The following is a 15,148-nucleotide window of genomic DNA, read 5'->3' as shown; positions in this document are numbered from 1 at the left end:
ATTTCTTCCAAGTAAATCACAGTCTTTCTGGAATGTGTTTTGCTCTCTCCTCTAACTTCTCCCAGCATGCCAATCTCTAACCTCTAACCTCCCACCTTTCCAGGACATGAGTCAACATCTGTGGCTTCTGTTTTCACATCATGACTGCAGTTGAGAAACTCCATTCCATAAAATCCCTCCCAGTTCTTGATGAAAGCCACTGCTCATAATTCATGTTTTCTGCACACAGTAAAGATCTCAGTGCTGTAACCTTAATTCTATAATTATCACCTGTTTTTTATGTTTTACTGATCCCTTTGTTTGAATGTTTACACTCTAGATTTGGGAAATCACCCTCTGATAATGTTTGTTCTTTACTTAATAGAAGAGGCACAGAGATTTCTCCCATCCAGCCCTTTCCTGGCCCATCAACACACCTGATACATGCTTTTTTCTCAGATAGTGTGTCTATGCAGCCACAGGAGAATTTATGTGGAACTTCTGTACCATTAGTAAAGATAGCCATAGCAACTCCGAAGAGATCTTTGTGAAATATATGATTAGGATATACCACAGGAATTAATAATTCTCAGGCCACTGTCTTAAATTGTAACCATACTGTTTTTGTAAATAAGTTGCTCAATTTATATACACAGAACACACAGGGCTGCATTCTAATCAGGAACTAGTTTCATTTAAAATCCATATCTTAGAAAGTACTCATATTATTCTACTTAATATGCACATGCTATATTCCTCTGAGTGATAAGTTGTGAAATATTTTTGCTAATTTGATAATTTTCTCCAACTCCTAAAAGTCTAAGTGAATACAATAAAAGAATACCATCTTCAAAAATGGTTTTTAATCTTTTTCTCCAGGATCAAGAATAAAATTTTTAAAAATTAATAATTATACAGATTTATCATTCATAAATAATAAAAAAATAATTTCACTGAACACTGCCAATTTTCTTCTTAGGGTTTTCCAATTCAAGAGACACTTAAAAAACATACTGCTAGTTTGCTAGTTAGTAGGTCAGCATGCACACTAAAAGTGTATTAAGGTGGACTGCTCTATTTATTGATTTGCCATGAGTCTGCTAAAGGCTCCAGACAATTGTCTGCGGAAGGGGCGGGAGGGCCATACATGATCGAGGTCATGCGCATCTAGCCAATTTGTAAGACGATCCTGCTACTCCAAGCCATCAGCAATCCTTGCAAAGGGGCACCCTCATGCATTCCTGTCAAGTCATCTTGTGAAAGGCTGCCTGCTTCCAGCTTGGCTTGGATGTTCAACCTTAATAAAACTCACTGAGGTCTGGGAGAAAATAGCAGATCTGCAGCAGATAGGGCAGAGGAAAGGGTCTAGAATATGTACACGCAGCTGACTCAGGCAGGCTCCACGCTGAACGGTTACACAGAGAGGAAACAATAAATCTCAGCTACTATGCAATAAATATCTCAAGTTTTAACTAAGGAAACTATCATTACAGTGAAATAAAAAAAAATAACATTTAGAGCAAAGCTAACAAATGGCTAGTTTTCTCTGATTCTTCTTCAAAAGCTTTCTTTGAACGGGAAAAAGTCAGAGACAAGCAGTTTTACCTGAAATAAAGAAGTAGTTTAAAGGTCAGAAGAAAGGAGCAAGTTTTGCGAGAGGCACGGAGAGAGAGTGCTGGCAGTACAATGACAGTTTTCCTTTCCTTAGCTTTCCTCCTCGCTGCCATTCTGACTCACGTAGGGTGCAGCAACCAGCGCCGGAGTCCAGAACACGGTGGGAGAAGATATAGCCGGATTCAGTATGGGCAATGTGCCTACACTTTCATTCTTCCAGAACATGACGGGAACTGTCGTGAGAGTAGGACAGACCAGTACAACACAAACGCTCTGCAGAGAGACGCTCCGCACGTGGAACCGGATTTCTCTTCCCAGAAACTCCAACATCTGGAGCATGTGCTGGAAAACTATACTCAGTGGCTGCAAAAAGTAAGTGGTTGCTTTCGGTTTCTAATTGCACGGAGCCTTTTCCGTTCTTGCACTGGAGCAAACTTAAGAGATCCTTCGGGGAGCATTTGTGTGTTTACCTTTAGCTCCAGGGGGGCAGTGTTTGCATATGCAAGCGGGCTTTCTCCCTGTGACTCCACGGGTGAGCCAAGGTTTTTCGGTTTGTGGGAGCTTAGGGAGGTCTGATGGCACCCCATTTGCGTGCCTAGCAATGGCATGTTTTGTGACATCTCCTTTTTTTCTCTGACTTAACATTTAGCTTGAGTTTTCTGACTGTCAAAACCCAACTTAAAAAAAAGAAAGTACGTTTTGAGCAAGTTGGCAAAAAAGAAAATAATAAGGATATTACTAATTTAGGATCTAATAGATTTTACACCAGGAGATGTTATGCAGCCAGGATGGGAAATTATCACTAAATACTTATTTTTCAACCACTAGTAAAGTTAACATGAAATGAGATTAAATATAAAGTGTGATATTTGGTTGAAGCAATTGTATAAGTTTGTAAAGGAAACTAAATTTCAGCAAGTAGTAGAATAGTACAGGACTGTTTTTTCTTTATTTCTGTCATATTTTCTTCTGTCTTGGAGGGAAAAAGACCAGGGGGATACCTTTTAATGTGACGGCATCAGGAAGAGGCTGTTTGCCCACTAGGAAAGGAGGAATAGAGCCGGTGGTGGCTATTCCCAAAGGCATGCACCTGCAGAGTTGGGCTGGACACAACACGTAGGCTAGGCTATATCTTGGCTATATCCCTGAGTGGCCTTTTTTTTTTTTTTTTTTCCTTCAGGGTATGGTAGTTCAGACAGTACCATGTGGGATTATAGGTATCCAGATGAATGTTAATATTGAATATGAATATAATCCCTATTTATAGAAATTAAATGAAATATTTTTTCAGTATTTCACTATATACCATTTACAATCGTTTTATTGAAAATATGCCTGTTAAAATATGGAACAGTTCTTGCAGTTCATCCTCTCTATGCTCTGTTTAAATGTGTAACAGGTAAGCAGCAGATAACAAGTGCATTCAATTGTGTTATTATAAGGGGGGCAAATATCCCTATTTGTGAAAAGCCTCCCCTCCACCCCCCAGGGATCTTTGCAAAAAATCTACTTAGTGCATATATATAGGTATGCAACCTGTCCGGTCTTCTTTAAGTTAGTCAATTAACAGAGCAAACCCTTTAAGAAGATAAAAGATAGGGAAAGGATAAATTCTCGTTTATGTTCCTGTGTGGTCACACTCACTCAGATCACCTCTTGCTGAATCATGCCGAGTAATAGTTATTCTACTTTTGTCCACTAGGGACTGAACTAAGATCACTGTTATTTTATTTGACAAGTTAACTGAAATTGTAGTTTTAGAGTTTCCAAACCCAGAATTGTAGTTAATCTTTCTATTGTGGACTACAAGGGAGAAGAAAAAGGGGTAAATAGGCACAAGAATAGGAAGCAAACAGAATTCTGTACTCTTTTGATAATTGTAACTTAAATTTCAACAGCCATTCGTAATAGGATATCTGTTTTTTCTTTGGAAAAACTTATTTCCATGATAAACAAAGGAATTTTATTGAATTGCTTATTTCTATTCTCAGTATACTTTCCATATAGTTTTTAATGATAACTCAATCATTTTAAATTAGCCTGGATTCTTTGAGGGGGGTAGGGAAGGAAGTTTAGTCCCTGGTTATTTTGAATGAGCTATTCTACCAAAAATATAATATTTTGTTTGCTTAAAATATACAATTCAATGATAAGTTAAACCTATTTATGCATATTTTTGTTGCTATGCAATTATTCATCAGTGACAGGGTAAACACATGATTCTACTGGGCTTGAATCATTCACATGTTTCAGATGTTAACTTATTGTGTGAAATAAATTAGATTTTTGTTTGTATTGTTTTTGGTCAATGATTATTGTATAGTTTTCAGATTGTAGCCAAGCATAACTATCACACTAAATGTTGCCAGTGTGCATCAAGCTGAATATATGCTGAAAACATCCCTGTTGGTATGAGTCAGAGCAGCTTGACTATTGTCTGTTTAAATTTGCATATCTTTTGTCATTGTTAATGTAATTGGTCTGAGGATCAAGAAACCAAATAATTGCATTCAGCCAAGAACTTGCTAAAGGCTCTCATAAGTTTCCCTTAATTAGAGGTTTTCAGCACGTCAAGTTCCAAATTTCATGTAATGTATTTATTTTGATAATTCAAATGGAAATCTTTTTACTGTAACCATTTGGTATGCTTAGTACTAGAATTTGTACTACTATTTTGATTCCAAGTTAGGATAAGAAGCAATACACTGCAGAAACTGGGACTATCTGTATTTAAGTGCAGTTAATTCATCCATTTATTCAACAAAGCAATTAATCAAAGCACGGTGATTATTATGCAGCTCATGGAATCACTCTCAGGAAAGTGTTTGATGTAGAATGTGTGTTATCAGTGCTAGATGCAGCTAGATGATAATTTATATTAATCTAGGTGTACCTTCCTTGAAGTTTGATAGAATGGATTCTTTTAAATGTTCTTCACAAGACACTGGCTGTCACTAAAAGTCACCCCTGATACACACTCAAATCTCATTCCTCAACGTTTTTGGTCTTGCAACTAAACAAGATGAGGAACAAGGTATGCAAGGGGGAAGGATATGTGGTCACTGTAAGTGCTGGAACTGTTAACTGTTAATGGCACTGGTTCTTGATGTGATTAATTGAATCACAGAGATCAACTTTCCTTGGTAACTTGTTAATTAACATCAACATGAAGTAGGTTAATAGCATTATTCTTACTTGTCAGATGGGGAAGAACAATAAATAATATGCTCAAATATCACCATGTTACCCCTGGTCCGGTAGCTCAGTTGGTTAAAGCATAATCCTGATACACCAAAGTTGTGGGTTTGATCTCCATGCAAGAAACAGGCAATGAATGTATAAATAAATGGAACAGCAAATTGATTTTTCTCTCTCTTGGTTCCTCTCTCTCTAAAATCAGTAAATTTAAACAATTTTTAAATCACCATTTTATTGGGTGAAACACTTGGGTTATATGACTCTCCTCTTTCATATAGCTCTTTTCAGAATTATTAGTAAACCACACTCAATACCTGAGAGTGATCAGGTATCAGGATAGCAACAATAAGTACAAATGGCCTTTGTGTCTTTGCCACTTTTTTTGTGTGATTCCTTTCAACTTTTCTGTAGCAGAGAAATGTCTAATTTTTAATGTTTTCTCCACATCTTGTACTTTTTGAACTATTATTATCTTTCTCCCATGTCCAAAAGTTCACAAACATGCACATTTATAACATTAAGATTAAAAATACATGTATGTTCTAGAATTTGGAGGAATGCTTAGAAAGTATGCTTTGCTTTTGCCAAAGGACATCTTTCTTTTGGTTGAAAGTATAAATACATTAAGTCAGAAACATGACTTAGAGGATAAGGTTCTATTTACTATAAATACTTCATACTGCCTAAAATTGATGAATTGATTATTATTTCTGGAAAATGTAGTTATGAATTGCCATTCAGAATATTTTAGTAAAAGCTTTTACTGGAATGCTTGGCTAATTTTTTTTGACAGCATTTTTTGACTTAATAACAACCTCTACTTGTCTACTGTATTCTTTGCTTCAGAAAATTAGGATTTAGCATGTTATTACCTGAAACATATTAATGATGATGATGATTTTTTAAAACCATATATTACATATATTAACCCATACTAGTATCCTCTAAAATGTGACCTCTGTGAGGTCAGTAACCTTGTCCATTGCCATATCCCCAATTCTAGAGCAGTATGTGGTCCATAGTCAATAGACAATAAATATTTGTTGAATGAACAAATGAATGCATTGCATATGCATTGCAGTGTACACTTTACTATGTACTATTAACATTTTGTTTTGGATATACACTTACCTCCCTAATAGATTTTCAGGTGTCAATTAGGCAAGGGCTACATCCTACAATTATTTTTGTCCTAATAGTAATTAAAACAATAATTGGGTTTAGAGTAGGTAGTTACTAATTATTCAAATTGTGTTTATCCGATCACCTAGGCTCTCAAAAACTTCTGCATTCACTCTACTTTGTCCTCTTAATTATTCTTTAAGAATCAGCTTTGTTGCCAGTTTCTTCTGGAAAGCTACCCACACTTCACTTCCCCTCCCGGGTTGAGATCTCCAATGTTATTATAGTACATTGCAGGTATCATTTAGCACTGTATTTCCATGTGTGCGGTTGTTGTCATTTTTAGTATTTTAAGTCCTTTTTTCCTACTTGGACAGTAGTATAGTGAATGTCTATTTATCCATTTTTATATCTCCCGAGATGTTTGTTTATTAACTGGCTAAATAATATCTCTGTTATAATCATAATCTAAAAATAAAAAAATACATATCAAGTGCTCAAGTGTGTGGTGCTAGGTATAAAATAATGCAAGTTAAAGGGCCTTGTAACTGCTTTCAGATGCTAAAGTTGCTTTAATCTTTGGCGCTAAGTTACTTGAGTTTCAGCTAGATCTTCATTTGGAAGGAAAACAATTTTTTACTTCCAGACTAGTAGGCAACCATTTACTGCATACAACAATGGCATATATTTACACACAATATCTACACATGTGAATCTAAGTAACTCGAACTTCTCATCTGTGCATTGTTTTGGTGGCTGCTGACTGTTCAATACTGAACCAGAGAGGATGCTCTATATTTTATTTGCACATGTGGGGAGACTTCCTGAATGTGTGAAATGAGCAGATAGTTGATAAGTATGTTTTTAAAAATTTATCACTGAACTGGAAGGAAATATACATCTATGATTTATGAATAGAGGTAGGAAAAATGACAGTTGTAAGAAAGGTTAATAGGAGTAATTGTCTTTTAAATCCAGTTATAGAAATGTTCCCAAATAGCATTATTTAAAAACTAACCCCTGCTTCTCAAGCCAAATAGGAGACCGTTAGTTAATACCCCTGTATTCATTTCTCAGCCAATAGTTAGGTGTTATTATTTGCTTGTAATATATTAGAATCAAAAGATCCAAGAAGATATAAAAACCTTTCTGGGCCCTAGAAGTTGGGCAGTTGGACCTATAAAGGCCTTTTGAGTTTCTCTGTAGGAAGGAGCAAGCCTCTCCCCATCTGTCTCCATTGGTAGATCTCCAGTTTTAGGACCATGGCAAATGGATCCTTTACTATGGGTGATTGCAGTCCTTCCTTAGCCCTGACTGTGCCATTTGTCACTGAACCTTGTTTTACTAGCACTTATCTCATATGTAATTATGGGTTCAGTGTAATTTAAAATGAATAAGAATGTGTCATTCTTTCCTTAAAATCTCCCTACAGATTTTCATTATGTAAAAGTAAAATCTAAGTTTCTTGCCATGAGGCCCTATAGGATCTGTTCCCACACTTCTTTCTGGATTCATCATCTACCACCTTTTTCTCATTCCAGACACTCCAGAGACAATTGCTTTCTTGTTATTTCTCCAACAGACTAGCTCATTCCTGTCTCAGGGACTGTACATGCTATTCACTTAGCTCAGAAAATTGTTCCCCTGATCTTGCCATAGATGGCTCTTTCTCTTCGTATCGATCTTTGCTCAGAAGTATTTTCTAAGCACTATTACCTACCACCTTCTCCCATTCTGCTAAGTGACTTTCTGTCATATTATACTGTATTATTTCTTTGTAGCATTTACCACTGTTTGACCTTTTATGGATTAGTGTTTGTCACATTATTTATTACTAGGGGCCCAGTGCACAAATTCGTGCACCTTGCAAGGTACTGTGGGCTGCGAGGCTGAGGTGGGCACAGGGCTGGGTCTTAGCCCATCCTCTGCACCCCTGCCCAGCCCCTCCTGCTGCGCTGCCCCCACCCCACCCCCGGTCCCCTGTCTACCAGCAGCCCCACTCCTGCCTCCTCTGCTCCCAGGCGCTGACAACGCTGGCCCTGCTTGCATCTGCTGACAACGCAGAGCTATTGGGTGGTGCGAGCGGCCCTCAGGAGCAGGGGGAGGTGGAGAAGCCCTCAGGGGCGATCAGGGTTGGCAGCTGCCGCTTGTACCCACTGACGGTACTGAGCAATTGGGACCAGTGCTGGGTGCTGGCAGCGGGTGTGAGCGGCGGCTCTGGCACTGACTGTGGGTGTGAGCAGCAGCTCCGGTGCCAGCAGCGGGTGTGACCGGGGCCATGGTCGGCAGTGGGTATAAGCGGTGGCTGCCAGCCCCAATCGCCCCTCAGGAGCAGGGGGAGGTGGAGAAGCCCTGAGGGGCAATCAGGGCCAGTAGCCGCTGCTAGCATCTGCTGACGGCACTGAACGATTGGAGCTGGCGCTGTGTGCCAGCAGTGGGTGTGAGCAGGGCCAGCATCAGCAGCAGGTGCAAGCGCCAAGTGGGACCGCGGTGTGCGGGAGCAAAGAATTTTCAGTAACCACTAAAGGCTTGCCCTGATGACAGCTTGCCCCGCCTTGGTCTGGTGCCCCCGTTCACCTGCTCCACCATCCCGCTGTGGCTGCCGCCCGCCATGTTCCATGCTCTGTCGCCAGCTGCCGAAGCCCATCATGTTCCACGCACGCCCCTTGGTAGTCAGCGCACATCACAGCGACCGGTTGTTTGGTTGTTCCGCCGTTCGGTCTATTTGCATATTAGCCTTTTATTATATAGGATATTTTCCTCGACTAAGAATGTAAATGCCACAAGAGTTCCTTATCTGTCTTGTTTCCTATAGTATACCTCACTCCTAGAGGAATGCATGACACAAAATAGGACCTCATTAAATACTCGCAGGTTATATTCTCCCATACCCTACAATCTCTGAGGTAGTCTGTGCCTGTCTTATTCACCAGTATGTATTTGTTATTTTATTTATTATTTTTTATATCAGATTTACTTTTCTAACACAATGCCTGGAACATAGTTGGAAAAAAAATATCTTTTTTAATGAATGAATTCCATAGGCAAATTTTGACTATAATTAAATATATGTATGAAAATGAGACCCAACTATATTTTATACATTTCCCTGCTACAACTGTGTAAATAGGAGAAATTTTAATTTATCTTCTGAGTTTCCATCCTCTCTATCAAGGGTCAGCAAACTATGGCCCTTCAGCTAAATCCTGCCAGCCACCTGTGTTTTAAATAAAATTTTATTGAAACAGCCACACCCATTTCCTTATATATTATCCATAGCTACTTTCTTCATACAAAGACAGAGTTGAAGATTTGCAACAGAAACCATATGGCCCACAGAACCTAAAATGTGATAACCAGCCTTTTAAAGAAAATGTTTGCTCACTCCTGTTTTATATCACAAAAGGTACATGGTATTAATATTAGGGCCATTGCAAGGTAAATTGTGAGGTTTGTTGTGTGGGAAAAATGATTGCCCTCCAGGAGGCCAAGTAATCTTCAGGTCCATGCCAGTTGGCAGAGAGCCTGACTAAGCTATTTCTTGGCTTGGTACTGACATGCTGTGAGGTGACATTTTAGAGTGGTACAGGCAGGGAAATTTCATGTCTTTTCTTCCCCCTGTGCATCATCATGTGAATACAGAAATATTCTGACAGCAGACACATGTTAGAAAGGAGAAGCACCTGAGTACCAGGCTGGAGCAGCAGCCTCTGGATAAACAAGGATGGGTGCCAGGATCTCTGCTTTATGTGCCTGTTTCATCCTGTTGGTTGTGGCATCGGCAGGAATGTTGACAAAATATCGGAGGCCTTCTATTTTCATAGGTATTGGACTTTGGCTCAGCCTTTGACATTCAGTCCATTTAGAAAATTTTTCTTCCTCTCTCATTTGTTTAGATATAAACATTGCAAGTATTCCCACTTGTGTAGATGAGGAGAAGGGAGGAGCGACCAGTGGGTTGCTCAGCTACAAAACACAGAGGTTTATCAGCCCTGTGCTATATAATTTGCTAATTAAGGAGGGTTTGTTTTTACTCTGCCATGGTCTTGTCTCTGTGTGGAAAAGTTAGCAGTCTTTTCCTGGGCCTTGTGTTCTTCCTTTTTTTTTTTTTTTTTTTTAAATACCACAAGTTATATTGTGTCATTTGCTTAGATGTACAACCCTAATTACATTCTGAGTCATCCTTGCCTTTTGTTCCAGTACAAGATTATTGTTTGCTGTGACATTAGGAAGTTCCAAACCCACTTTGGTCTTGTCCCCATGGTCTGAGGGAGAGAGAGTCTTAGTGTTTAAATCTCTTTACAAATGTACAAAAGATGTGCCCCCTCCCTCATCAAAGAGGTTTCTAAAGAACGAAACATTCTGTGGATTATCTTTTCTTTATATTTGGAGGCTCTCTACCTAAGCAGTCTTCTCTAATTCATACATGGAAATATTAGAAGTGAGAGGTTTTGAGACTTTTTTGGTCTTAGTTGCCTTTCCAAATGAGCTGCTTTCTTCCTTCAAGCAACCAAAAAGGCAATATTTAACAGAGAAAGTGATATAAATTATATAAAGCCAGATACAACCCTACTGCTAGCTAATAACTTCATCAGTAATATATTTGGGCATCTGTAGATCTTTGGTAGTATGTATTGAAGAATGTAGAGTAAAATAAATGTAATGAGTATTAATTGCATATATATATATATTACATGACTATACAGGTCAATTATTATAGGTCTACATTGGCAAGTATTTTCTAAGTTTCTGTGAAACTATTGAAAGAGCATGTTAATTAGCTCAAGCATCAAAGCTGTGTCTAAAGTAAATCGGTAGCTGAAATATTAATGAAATGCAAGTGTAATGTGAATATCCAAAATCATTAATAATATATACCGCCAAACTCACTGGTATCAAATAGGTAAACTTACCATATATTTCTATGGCATGGCTAATGATAACTTTGGATGATAGTGCATTTTAAAGATTAGTGACATCTGTAGATTAGTTCATTGGGTAGACTATCAGTAGTTTCTATTTTGTTAATGAAAATGGGATGAGTTGAATTATAATACTAAACCCTAAAGGTTATTGGAGGGTTTCTATTTCAAGAAAATCCTAAATTATATTTCACTTTTAAACTTTTAAAGATAGTTCCAAGATTTTATAAAAAATAAAATCTTCACTATTCATGTACAGAGGACTAAGATCCAATGGGTATTTATTGTAATTAAGGTTTGCTGCAACCACAGAACTTGCTTCCACTTTGTCTCAGTTGCACAGATATAAGAGGTGAGAATTATATCCTTATTACTTATATCATCAGTCTTTTCTGTGTTTTCCAAATTTACTCAGTTTTAAATAACAAGAACAGAACTACCATAAGCAGTAGTGTTAACATTTATGCAATAAACAAATAATGTACTGAATACATTGAATATTTAATAACTTTAAAAATGTTAATAAAACTGTGAAGTTTTAATATATAGGGCATGGCAAAAGTAGGTTTAGAGTTGTTTGTATGGAAAACGATATCATAATAAATAATATAAGAATCAACTCTGTTTCATGTATTCATGCAAAGTAAACTTACTTTTGCTCCACCTTATGTTTGAAAAAAATGAAGTAAAGAATTTAAAATATTTCTTACTAGTGGGCCCTATTTTTAAGCAAATTGTTGGCAGAAGCTTAATATGTAATCTAGATGCAAATGGAGGGGGTGGAGGAGAAGTGGAGTGAGCCCTGCAGGACCCTCTTCCTCTGCCCCTCTCCCAGAGGCAACCTCAAGGGACTCTGTGTGTTCAAAGGAATACCCTTTCTAAATGGCTGCAATAAAACTTTCAGATAATCATGTATTAGGTAGGTAAAGCTGCCAAAACCAATCTGGCAGGCAAAAAGAAACATAACACTTGATAGTTGGAATATTTGTTGGCAAGCTGATGTAAGAATGTCCAAGTCTGCCATATACAAAGAAGTTTAAGAATATTAATGTGTAACTTACAAAAATACTGGTTGTTTAGACTCTTAAATGTGGTGACATTTTGGGTCATATTAACATGTTTGGGTCATATTTAATATGACCAATTAGCCAGTTATCTAGTATTTAATATGACCCAAACATGTTAAGATAATAGACAACTCTTGGATAATTAGTGGCAAATTGTATGACTTATTTATTTACACAATTATCTAATTATGTGATAATTTACATTTCTCTATTTTAAATTTAGAAATATGACTTATATGTATATATTGATTACCTAAAATCTCAAGCTACAATATTCACTTAGAACAGAATTCATTGTTAAGGATAGTGAAAGGAAATCTGAATTTTAAGTAGGCATTTTGATATTTTCAGAATTTTGTATTTGAAAATTTTGTTTTCAGAATTGTAAAGATTCTTGTTAGATCTACTTAGCTAATCTTTGTTTTTACTACTAGTATGTGACACCAGGAATAGGAATCTCAGAATCCCATTTTCTTGTTTATATGTGCTGATTATTCATTATTTTTTAAGATACCGGTCTGGACTGTGAAGGTTAATTTAGTTAAGACTGGATAAAATCATCTTTGAATCTATTTTCCCAAACACATCTAAGCTTCAACATATTACAGTGTGCTAAAAGAGAACAATGTTATTATTTCTCTTTCTTTAGGAGATGATTAATGCATGATATATTGATGGAGTGAAAGCTCCAAAATCAGGGCTTATATGAATTTCTTATTCTTTTAGCAATGAAAGTTGTAATTTTTTTTTCTGGCTTTCCAAGGGCCTGCTCTTTTCAAATGCCAGTTTGCCAATCCTGCACTTTGGACAATTTGGAGACTCGAAAACTAGAAATGAGAGGTGGCAAGATGTCCTCAGAACTGGAAAGACTAAAGGACTCAAGGAACTCTATTTCCAAGCTGGCCTCTCCTTTTCATTCCTCTTCTCTCCTCTGGTTTCATTTTCAGATCCTCCTTATACTGTCCATGGAGTGGAAGGGCTAGAAAGAGAATGGACAAGAGGGAAAGCAAATAACAGCCTCCCTTTATTGGAGACTGGGGGGTGGGCACAGAGAGGGGCCATGAGATTATAGCAGTGTCAGGAGAGATGGCAGTGAGTTCCATCAGGGGAGTTTAGGATACAGGCACAAGTCAAGGAGCTAAGCACCTGCCATTAACAAAGGACAGGCAGCCAATTAGCCAGTTATCTAATTTAATATGCATTGCATGCAAGGTGGTCTGCTAGGTCCTGGGAAGTGACAATGAATCGACTACTTATAGCCTCTGCTGTTGAGAAACCTAAACCCACTGAAATAGATAGACATGAAAGCAAATGTACTGTTTGTGTCCACTATTTCCTATGTTAAGTCTAAAGACAATACCAAATAATGACAAAGTGTGTTGCCAGAGCCAGACTGTCTGGATTTGAATCTTGACAGCACCACTTCCTTGCTGTGTGACCTTGGGCAAGTTCCTTAACTTCTCAGTGCTCCACCTTCATTACCAGTAAAATTGAGGTAGTAATAGTACTTACATCATTAGATGTTTGTTAAGAGTAAGCATGATTCCAGTAAATTACTTTGTATGAGTTCCATCATATGAAAATGTTAACTAAGTATTACTTATTCCTTGGGGCAGTTCTGGGTTACAGTAATAGTTAAATGAGCACTTTTACCAACTCTCAGGCTCTTTGGAAGACTTTATGTATATTAATTTATTAAATACTTTCAAAAGTCAATATGAGGTAGATAATAGTATAATTTTTCCACATGGCAAATGAGGAAACCGAGGCAGAGAGAGGGAAAGTAACTTGTCCAGTATTACCCTGTAACTAAGTGGCAGGGCCAGCATCCAATTCCCATCAGTCTGGCTCCATGACCTACTAGTATGCTCTTAACCAAGCATGGGATTAGCTACTGCAACTTTTACTATGTCCCTTCTTGTCAATCTTCAAACCTTAAGTCTACTTAAATTTTTTTTTCCGTAGTAGTCTTTGCATCTAAACCCTTAATTCTTTCATACTAAATGAATTGCCCCCTTTTCAAGTTCTGTTTCAGACAGCCATTTGTCCCCATCCCAACTCTAAAGCTCCATGGTTAAATTGACTGTGACACTTAGGTTATGCTGCTGATTGAAGCACAATAGCTCAATTCTCTCTGCCCTCCCACAGGTCTGGTAACAAATAGAGGAATCCCAAGTCTGCAGTCCCTCCTCTGCAGTCCCTCCCGCCTATCTTCTTAGAAGTACCTTCTCTTGAAGTTACAGAGCTTAATTGAATCTGACTATTTATCTGAAAACTTCTAAAAACACAAAGAAAAGCTTACAATTGCTTTACATGGGGTGAAGCAGCCTATTCTAAATGTCTTCCGTTCAATTTAATGACCTCCCTCTTGGATTTATCTGTGGGCAATCCTTCTTGGAAAAGCAAAAGCAGATCCTGGAACTTAAAATATTATTTGCATGCACTTTCTTTTGTGGGTCATTCACAGAGTTGTAAAAATGAGAAGAAGCGCCTTGTTTTCTCAGGCATTGACCTCTTATCTCACTTCCTATTTTATATATCATTGTCCCTATTAATTAAAGTATTTCTGGTATTTTGGCCCAAAGGCAAACACTGCTACTTGCAAGCAGTTGTGACAGCTCTTCCTCTCTTTTTTCCTGATCTCAGAGGCCTGAACACTCAGATGCCTAGGTTTCTAGGGTTGCTACCTTCATGGCTAGGTATCAGTTGTATTAGGTGGAAAGACTTCAGTCTACCCTAACTTCTCTTTGTCCATTCTTCTTCATGGAGTCCTCAAGAAAAGAGCGGACAAAACAGATGGGGACAAAACAGAATTCAGATATACTTATCATCCACCTTTGCCTAGTGGGACAGAATAAAACATAGGAAAAACAAACACAAAAACCCAACTCAATGTTTATCTACTTGCTTGACCTGTGTTCTCCAAGGAACCTGAGGTCAGTGGTATACATCATGCCAATGTTGTAGGTGCCTCATATGCAATGGTAGGATATATACATGAATAAATGCCTGCTATGGTGCTCAAACTATTTGGGGCAACATTTTGGTCAGTGAAGTGGTCTGAAGGATTCTAGTGCTAATGCTGAATAACAAGGACCTTTCCCCAATTTGTAAGAAACTATTGTCAATATACCTTCCTCATTTGAAGGGTTTCTATCTTCATCCCCTCCATATTGTTCATCTTTCATCTATTGTATCTGATACTTTTCATCTCCTCTCAAGAGCTAGCTGACAAAATGGTAAATA

General features: G+C 37.8%; 1 protein-coding gene across 2 annotated transcripts in view; it reads left to right on the top strand.

The window, feature by feature from the left end:
• Positions 1–1,600: 1,600 nt before the first annotated feature.
• ANGPT1 (angiopoietin 1) overlaps positions 1,601–15,148 on the top strand; it is a 250,873-nt gene continuing 237,325 nt past the window's right edge. For both annotated transcript variants that reach the window (XM_008143400.2, XM_008143399.3), the window contains exon 1: positions 1,601–1,965. In XM_008143400.2, the coding sequence (XP_008141622.1) occupies positions 1,666–1,965 (300 nt within the window). In that variant the 5' untranslated portion in view covers positions 1,601–1,665. The remainder of the gene's footprint in view (positions 1,966–15,148) is intronic.

This window comes from Eptesicus fuscus, chromosome 19 (genome assembly GCF_027574615.1).
Source record: "Eptesicus fuscus isolate TK198812 chromosome 19, DD_ASM_mEF_20220401, whole genome shotgun sequence".
Taxonomy (NCBI): Eukaryota; Metazoa; Chordata; class Mammalia; order Chiroptera; family Vespertilionidae; genus Eptesicus; species Eptesicus fuscus.
This window is presented reverse-complemented; position numbering and strand designations above follow the sequence as displayed.